Genomic DNA, 9,879 nt, shown 5'->3' on the forward strand with positions numbered 1-9,879 from the left:
ATCCATATGTTTCAAATGAGAATGGGGTATGCTGCACCATGCCAAGCAATGATATCATATTTTAACATTTACTACTTTTGGTACAATAGTAGTTTCCAAACTAACTCATTAAAGTGTATGCATTCTGTTTGGTTGAGCTATTTTGGATTGGTTAGAGTCTGTCTTATCTAAACTCAATCAAGTAATTATGACAATATTCCACCATGGAAAAAATATGATGAATGAACAATGCCAACTGCCAGGGTGAGAGAAGTGAACTCAACAACAACAAAACTTGCTCACGCACCATTCATTCTAGAATTTTACGTTACCTAGAATTAGGCTAGACAATCCTAATTTTCAAAACTCTGCTGCAATAAGATTTAGATGCGTGTATTCTAGATTCCTCTACAAAGACATCTATAGATATTAACATGGTGTGCACACCCACCCACACAAACATGTAAATGCGTTGTAATACTACATCAAAGAGGGGCATATTGTTCCCTTTTTTTGCGGGTGTGGGACATATTATTCTTATGAATGTGATTCTTCCCTTAAGCTTTGGTTACATTTAGTCAACAAAATTGTACATAATTAATTTTGTTAAAATAACATGATTTACGTGACTAAAAAGAATTATAATTTAGCACTGACATATTTGTAATAATTGACTTTTGTAATGTGTAACAATAAGTTTGACTTTAATGTTCCAATGTTATTAGACATACTATTAAAAACATATAGCTAATAAGATCTTGAGACGAAGGTTGTATTGATTTTAAAATCTTGTTAAGATTTTAAATAAAAATATTTTGTGAATAAGTTAAAATGTTTAGTATAATTAAATAAGGATTACCCATAACTTCTGACAATTTCGTTTCGGTGAAGTAAATCTTAAATATTCCCCTCAGTATCAAGCCAAGACATGGGTCATGTATTTTTTTTCTTTCTAGGTACATCTAAATTAATGGGTGAAAAATAAATAACCAGTGATATATGATTTTTTTTCGGTTGAAACACGCCTAAATAAAATGCTGTGGTGTTGTGACACATAAATATTTAATTAATGGTGAATATACTCGCCGAGCAAGTTTGCATGTTAAACTAAAATATAGTGGAGTTCGTGTTGTGATAGTGTCATTGGCGGGATATATATCGTTTAGTAGAAATAATCTAATTTTTATGAAAATGATGGTACTTCAGGCGGCACCGAAAAATTAAAGGAATATGTTAGAAATTTAAATTACTAAATAAACACAAAAATTGAAACGGAGAATAATTTATTCATTTTTAATAAACTAACCTTGTATATAATTAATATATAATATAATTGACTTTTTATCATGTCCGTTTAGCTATTATAAGTATTCTACAAGTGTATGTTCTATTACGCTTTATTGGCTATAATGATAGTCAGTTTGGATATTTAGTGAGATTTTATATACTATTGTATGCCAAAATAACTTTATAAATATAAATATATGAAAGAGAAAAATATGCATTATGTCCTAGGTTGCCTTTCAAATATTTTTCAACAAAACAACAATAGTACGACCTGTGTTGAAACACAAATGGAGTAACACAATTATCTACTTTTTGTTATTTTATAGCGCGGAACTTTTGCTCTTTTATAGATGAAATGAAAAAAAAAATCATCTTTTTGCATGATTTTTTTCATGAATACAAGCAGCACTAACATGGGCAAATATATAAAAAAATCTGAAATTTTCGTCGAAATCACATGCATCCATTTACATGACACAAAAGAATTATAATTTATCCAAGCTCTGAGTGTGTTCCCGGCACATGCAAAGGCTTCACTTCGGGTCTTCATCGACTAGAGAAAAGCCTGCCGGGATCTCGCACTGCTCCCGATGAGAGAGAGATCTAGAGAGAGAAGAATGGGGGAGAGAGAGATGTTGTGGGCGCGGCGCAGGGCAGATGAGACAAGGGAAAAGCCGGCTGTGTGGAGCTACGGCCAAAACCACCGCGGTTTTGGGCGCCGGACAGCCGGGCCACCTTCCGCCTCCTATAGAGAGAGTGAAAGGAGAGAGAGGAGACAAATTAGCAAGCCGGCTAGCTACAAAACAGCATTATTAATCAGAGCTGAAGTGCTATGCAATGTATGCGTGCCCACACTAGCCGAGACAATCTAGCCGGAGAAATGTTTCTTTTCCCCAGCCAGGGAATCTCGGTTATTCCTTAGAGCAAAACAGTACTGCTGTATAGCTCTAGCTAATTAACAGTGGCAGCAGCTAGTGTTAAAGGTACGTAGAGGGGTACAGACAACACGAGAAAAGCGAAAGGCGAATGTGAAAGGAAGGAACAATCACGCTAGCAGCCTAGTAGCTACGGCCTGCATGGAAGAAGAAGAAGGGGGCCATGCGTGTGGCTCTTCTTCCCCCAGTCGCGGTGCACCGGTGCACGTGGTGGTAGTAACAAGGAGTAATAGTAAACCTAGCTCGGCAGAGTACATGCATACACTGATACACGGTGGGAAGCGTGAGTGAAGCTTTGCCACCCATCCATGTATGCATGTGCAGTGTCTCGCTTTTGTGCATGCATGAGCAGTGAGAGCTCTCGACAACCTGTTGCGTCTCCATCTACCTACGCGCTCAATCCATGGCTTTATACGTGCATGCATGTGAATGTTCGTGCAGCACAAACGAGAGATAGAAAGTAAAAGAACGTTCGTCATAGTACCCTACACGCATGCTATTGGTTCGGTGTGTCGAACGCATTCGTCGATTGCTGAGCTGAAATTGCCATGCGTGCATGAATGTGAGATTAATTAATTACTCCTCTACCAGCTAGCAACGTGATCCAAAGAAATAAAACAATTACGCCTTTTGATCGATGCAAAAATATGTGACATCGAAGTAGTTTGGTTGCACCAGAGAGAAGACTCGGAATTATCACTAAATGGGTATCGTAATCTTCCTTAAAACTCGATGCATCTAGATTCATCCTTCACAAATTCATGCTTCTTGACCATATCTACGTTACATAAACTATGACTCCACTCAAATAATGGATACCCAAACACGGAAATTTGGAGGGGCACATAAATGCGGGGGCACTCATCTACCAAGCCCTGCCGCCCGCTCAATTTACCTCGTGATTCGTGAAGTAGTTGAATCCCGCATGAGGTAACAATAAAAAGAAAATCCCTCAAAACGCTTTAAGTTTCAACGGTGGAACTTAGGGTCCTTGCATCTAAAAATGCCAAGTTTCAGAGTTGTAACTTTAAGCAATTTTTTCTGCCGGCCGTGGACACAAAATAATTGATTGCTTGTACTAAGTTTCAACATCAAAAGTTAACACATTTTTTAAAAGTCGTCAAAATATATTCAAAATGGATCTTTTATCAAAGCACTGGTCATGAGAAACACGAATATGAAAACATTACTTAATTTTGAATTTCCGTTTAAAAGATAGTGAACTTTGAAAATCGGAAGCCAAAATAAAAGGCGGGACGGGGACCTGAGTGCCCCCGCACTCACATGCCACAAATCCTCGCCCAAACAAGCAAAGTGAGTAAGGACATACTACCTCCATTTCAAAATATTTGAAGTTCCAAGGTTGGCGTAAGTCAAACTTGTTTAAGTTTGACCAGCTCTCTAGAAAAGTGTAGTACGATCTACAACACCAAATACACATAATATAAAAATATATTTCATAAATAATCTCGGCAAACACCAACTTAATTACAATCAGGCGTGAGCCATTGCGACTTGCAAACACGAATCATACATGCATTCATGAGTTACACCTGTAGCCACCGGCCGATGTCATGCGTGTCAAATTAAATATATCATGGGACCGTTGATTGGAAAAGAGTACGTATAAACAAACAAGCTACTCCTACAATATGTCCTCATCGAAATCACCGTGAATACATAGATGACTGAGCGAACTTCCTTGGACCGCAGAAACTTGTTTACAATGAGCCGTGAACTATTGTTACTTGCATACACGAGTCATACATGCCTGCATGAGTTCTGGCCATAGCCACCGGCGGATGTCATGTATGTCAAATTGAATACACCTATATCATGAGACTGTTGATCGGAAAATCACAAGAGTCAGGCTTAAAAAAGATCACAAGAGTCGTATAAACAAACAACTAGGAGTAGAGTACTCCTATATGTCATCATCGAAATCACGCTGAGTGGTACACAAAATCAGAGGCAGGTGACTGAACAAACTTCCGTGGACCGCAGAAAATTTGGCACGCAAGCACACGCTTCCCAATCAACCGAGAAAATAATACTGCTAGTACTGCTGAATTCTAAAGCCAACATACACCAACCATGCGGACTGCTGGAGTAGCAGTACAGCAAGAACATGGGCATACATGTGTAGCTGGCCACGGGTGACGGGTGACGGGTGTCACTCTCACTGCCTCATCGAGATCATGACTTGCAGAAGACGGCCGTTTCTCATCGAGTCGGAGATGCAAATCATATGGCTCGTTCACACATGTCTAGGCAGGCAGGTTCTCTGAATCTCCGCAGCTGCAAAAAGTTAGTGGGCACAGAAATAATGTTGATGTATCATATCAGAAGGCTAGGTAAGATCGACCTGTGCTGATCTACATTATCTGTTGGAGGTCCATGGTCCACGTATATACTGGAAATTAAGAACACATACGCACAAATGCATCATATATCAAGGCAATCAGCAAGCGATGATCCATCTTGTACGCCTCTGCCTCGGTGATTGATTGGTTGATTAAAACTCTCCTAATCTCCTCGGGACGGGTCCCTGCGCTGAGGTGGAGGACCGAGCCCACCGTCGCATGCACCATCTTTTCACCACTGTATCCTCTCATGGCGCCACCACAGAATCACGGATAGCCAGAGGGGGGCCATGGAGCGGCGGAGGACACGTGGGGGGCTCGGCGGAGAGGGCCCCACCCTGCAGAGTTGCCTGGTGCATGGGCACGGCGCATCGGTGAGCAGGGGAGCAGTCACTGCTGCCTCCTCCGCTCGAAGCCGTCAGGCCCTCAACTCCACAGCACGACCCCAAACGGACATCCGGATTGATCGGATTTTGTCTTTTTGGGGCGTTGATGGGTTCGCCTGTGTCGGGCTTTGTCCGTTGGGTCGTGCATGCGCCCACCGCGCGGCCGCATCCCAAATCACGTCCGTGTCAGAATAAGATTAAAAAACAAAAAACATAAATCTTTCCCTACTAATAAAGCACGGAGTGCTTCTGGTCGTACGTCGTCGTCACTTTTGCAAAAAAGCCCCTCTATTTTCAAGAATTCAACCCGCAGTCCCTGTTTAAGTGGATCGGGAAAACGATTCGTTTTTGCACAAAACACCCTGTCGTTTGGATTATTCAACCCGCGGTCCGAGCAAATTTGGGTAAAAAAAAACACGACCAAAGGAGGAGAACGGGCTCGCCTCCTCTCCCTCTCGCTCAAGTCCTCGCCGCCGCCGCCACCACCCACGCCGGCAGCTTCCGGCGAGCTCCGACGCCGCGCAGCACGCCCCCCAACTCCCCACAGTCCGCTCCTCCCTACCCTCCGGCCAGATTCTCCGCTCCCGGCCTCTACCGCCCGCTCGAAACGCCACCCCCATGGCTAGGGTTTCGGGCAGGGCTTCGCCGGCGCGTCTCCGGCGGCCCAGGTTCGTCCCTCCTTCCTTCTTGGCTGGGATCCACCACCCCTACACCTCACATTCTCTTCATGTCCTCTGCTGCAGATGCAGATGGAGCACGCCATGGGAATTCCCCATCCACCATGGTCGCCGCCATCAAGGGCTTCTTCACGGAGATGTGGAGGACGCCATGGACCTGCAGCTCCAAGGTTCTATCTTGTCCACATCCCCTCCCCTCCCCTTCCCGTCCCTTCCTCATCTCGTTTCCTTCCCTTCCCATGCAGGTCAACAGGGAGGAACCCTAGCCATAAGCACCTCCTCGGATGACGCCTCTGCTACACCAAGATAGGTCAAGCAACCCCCATCTACTCTCTGTCTCTCCCATTAGCACAAGTCCAGTTTTATTTTGAACAAAATTCTGCTACTACACAAACAAGTCCATTAACAGATCTATTTTTATTTAATTGATATCCTTCCAAACACAAACAGTGTATATATGATGTGCTATTTTCATTTTTGAGCTTTTATTTGTAAGCTCATAAAATAGTTACACTAGAAATGCCATGCAAGTTCTTAGTGAGCGAGTGGATTACACTTGTGTAAACCCAAAAGTGGCAGAGGCGAGTTTCCTCTTAAGCTTTGTAATATTCCTTATTTCTTCTTAACAGAGATATATATGATATCTACATGGCTGCTATGCTACTTTTTTTGTGTGATGAATCATTGTGAGTTTCGAAGAAACTTCCAATGTTACCTCCGCCAAGTTTGCCGGCAGAAGAAGCACATCCATTGAGCCGTTCAATGTCGCCTGCGGTGGCTACACCAGAGGTATGTATCCCCTTGAAAGCTAATCAGTTGATAGAAATAGAAGCCCCTATTTCAGTTTATTGTTTCTGAATTGGTGCTACTTCTGATGGCTCTTGTTTCAGTTTATTGTTTCTGAATTTATACTTTGAATTTAGTAGATAGAAGCCCCTGAAATTTGACCCATCTATGTTATGTCACATCCAACAGATAAAATCATATTTTTGTGTGTGTTATGCACCAAGATGGCTTAGCATCAGATGTTACCTATGACAATTTATACTTTGTTTTGTGGAACAATTCATACAAGGGTGCACAATATGGCAAAGTATATACGCAATTCTTGTAATTCTAAAATAATATGTTGCCCAAAACGAACAATTTATGTAGTTGCAAATTTTACTGGAGCGATTTCCACCGAAGGAAGTGATGTTCACAGTCGTAGTTTTATGTTTTGATCTATTTTTCCATCTTTTTTACAAGAGCGAACTCTACATGATGCAAGCTAACTCCCAGAGCTTATACACACTAACTGCTACTGACTCCCAAAGTGAACACATTTTATTGGATAACCGCTGGACATTTAGTGGCTAACTGAACAAAATCGATAATGTGTAAATTACTGAAACAAAAAGTGGACCGAGCACACAACGTTGTACTGGTGTGGTTTTTTCAGTCGGCTAGCTTCTACAGTCATCCAAGAGTAACACTAACTGCTGGAGCCAGGGTAGAAAGATAATGAATGAATTCTGATTTACAGAATGATCTTGTTAAAGGGTAGAAAGAGCTTTTGTTCAACTTTTCCCTCGGATGTTGGTTTTACTTGCTGATAGTTAATCCCAATGTAACCTGTTTGTATTCATGTATGTAGGAGCTGATAGGCCTTCTTATTTGACTTGTAGATGCACACCAAGCGTTTTTCTTTTGATGTACTTTACGCACCTATTTGTTCTGGAGATGCTCCTTTTGTGCATTCATTTCAGACATTATTTTATAACTTCCGTCCATTGAGAAATTCTGATTTAGTTGATTTATCTATGCGCTTTGTGTTAAGTAAAGATAACCTTATGTGAAGAACTGAAGATAAGTCAGACAGGGTTACCATAACTTTTGTCCATTCACACAAATGCTGATGGCCGGGTTGTGTTGATCTGATTAGTGTTGGCGGACAATGTAGTTTCCGATTGCTCTTGTTTCAGTTTGTTATTTCTGAATTGCCCAGTAGATAGAAGCTCGCTAGATTATGGTGATTAGTCCAATGTTGTTGGATATTTCTTCAATCAACATCAATCTGTGTAGCCTTTCATTGGATGTAGGCCACTGGTACCTGCTGCTTTTCTCATAATAGTAAACTCCAGGAGTTCTCAGTTTATACATACTTTCATAGATTTGTACAGTTCAGACAAGTAATACTAAATTGCTATAATTTTTTGATTTGTGATAGTGACCACCTGCGCATCGTCTCTGTGGAAGCTGTGTGTCGTGGCATACATACTTAAACTCTGAACTCTATTCAATGGTGTTGTAAAAACATTGGCTCATAGGTTTTGTTAGTAACTATTATTCAGAACATTTTCTTTTAACTCAAAGTCATTTGTGATTCACATCGAGAGTGTGGAGGGTTTAAGTCCAGAAATACTAGCTGACTGCCAATGAATTAATGATTAGACATTTTTAATCCTATTTACTTGTCCTCTAGGGTAACCATGGTAGCATCTTGAGCCCAAGAACAGTGTTACTGCCATTTAACGCCGCGATGTTTTAGCTCCAGGAATTTGGACCCTCCTGCGATAAGAATCAGTTGAAAAGGTTGGTCTATGCTACTTCTCTAAGGATGATTAGATGTGCTTTGTTGTTAATTGTAGTGATAGTGACTATGATTGAATTGGTAAGATGACAAATTGACAGTTATTGCTTGATGATCTTACTCTTTTTCGTCACATTGCATACTTCTTAGATGGGAATCATCGAATGTATACATATATGACAGTTATAACTTATAGGGGGGCCCTAAATGCATTTAGCATGTGAAAAGATGTGTTTAGTATTGTTCCAAGTTGTTACCTTTCGAAAAGAGAACGCAACAGGGATAATTTTTTCTTCGAAGCACGAGTTAACCACAAGGAATCTCCATGCTTTTGCACCGGGTGTGAAATCAACTTTGAAAAATTGACATGGCTATTGTTTTTGCTTTTCCTGCTCAAGACAACAAAGGGATTGTTCAGGCTGATTTGTGTTTGTGCAGACAGACCTCAAGGAACCTCTGCCGAAGATTTACGTGGTGAAGGACTCGAACTGTATCTCACGTCCACTCGGCCACACCTGGGTTGGCTGCCAACAGCCCTCTGATTGAACAACTGCTCCGTCTATCCGAGTCTCTGTCGGTCGGCTGTTCTTCTCGGACATCACCATACAGCTCCTCAGCAGCAAACTCATGTGCTTCTCCACCAGAATCAATTCCCGAGCTGTTGATATCCCCTATTCCTCTAAGGATATGCCCATGGTAATTTTTTCCACAAGACGAGTGTTGCAGTATTTGTATGAACTGGAGTACTGTACTGTTGCAGTAGTGTACAACTGTACATACATGGTTTGAAAATCCTTTCTTTTTCAGTTATATATTAGAATGGAATTTGTACGGCTTGGACTGCATTTTCACAATCAATATGGTGTGTTCAAGTAGTGTAAATTGTTTAACTTGCTTTTTGGCCAGTATCCCGATATATGTGGATGTATCGTTGCTTTTTACAATCAATTTGGAATGTTGCTTAATGTACCGTTTGGTCTGCTTTTTTGGTCTGTATCCCTGAATGGACGCCCTTAAGCTCCTGTTGATTTCTATAATTCATGAGCACATATGAGCATCAAAAGAAAATATCCCATGATGAAACGTGAGCAAGTCTTGGTGAATGAACTGATTTTTTTCATGCATTACAGGTGAAGCAAAAAAAAATCAAGCTTTATAAGCTCCGCGGCCTCAAGGCCAATCCCCAGGTTGATGCCACCGCTACTGACTTTGCCACATCCCTATTACAGTTTAATTTTTAATTTATTAGAGAAACTGGATCAGTGCTTGGGGCTGGTGTGCTACGGTTGGTTTAGGCATGTGTCCAACAAGGCGGCGGCCACTATAAGATACTCTCCTGAGTTAGGACGGGTTTCGAATTTGCTGCTATTATGAGAAAAAATAAGAGAGAAAGGAATGTGATTTTTGCTGCTACTATATGATGCTTTGTTGTTACTGTTTTCTGTTTATTGTATCAGCTGTTTGTCGTGTGAACTACCCATCAGATTTAGGCTCGGATGATTCAGATAGGATGGAAGATGCGTAGGAATCGTCTGTGACATCTCAATGAATTCGATCCCTCGCCGGCGAGCTTCATCATGTAAGACCTTTAGTAATTTCATTCAAATTTATCTAGCAACAATTGCATGACTCTAGACCTGAACAATTGCACCCTATGAAAAAAAGATTACACACAATGTG

General features: G+C 41.3%; 1 protein-coding gene and 1 long non-coding RNA gene across 2 annotated transcripts; both read left to right on the forward strand.

Annotated features, from left to right (window-relative positions):
- The first annotated feature begins 4,854 nt into the window (after positions 1–4,854).
- On the forward strand, positions 4,855–6,125 carry LOC123158658 (uncharacterized). Its single transcript, XM_044576565.1, has 4 exons — positions 4,855–4,938; positions 5,264–5,618; positions 5,694–5,797; positions 5,873–6,125. Exons 1-4 carry the CDS (start codon positions 4,855–4,857, stop codon positions 5,891–5,893), a joined length of 564 nt encoding a protein of 187 aa, XP_044432500.1. The 3' UTR covers positions 5,894–6,125.
- Positions 6,126–8,401: 2,276 nt separating this feature from the next.
- LOC123161046 (uncharacterized) lies at positions 8,402–9,615 on the forward strand. The gene is made up of 2 exons (XR_006480509.1): positions 8,402–8,895; positions 9,330–9,615. It is a non-coding gene; the product is annotated as an uncharacterized lncRNA (long non-coding RNA).
- The last annotated feature ends 264 nt before the right edge of the window (positions 9,616–9,879 follow it).

Source organism: Triticum aestivum, chromosome 7B (assembly GCF_018294505.1).
Source record: "Triticum aestivum cultivar Chinese Spring chromosome 7B, IWGSC CS RefSeq v2.1, whole genome shotgun sequence".
NCBI classification, from domain to species: domain Eukaryota; kingdom Viridiplantae; phylum Streptophyta; class Magnoliopsida; order Poales; family Poaceae; genus Triticum; species Triticum aestivum.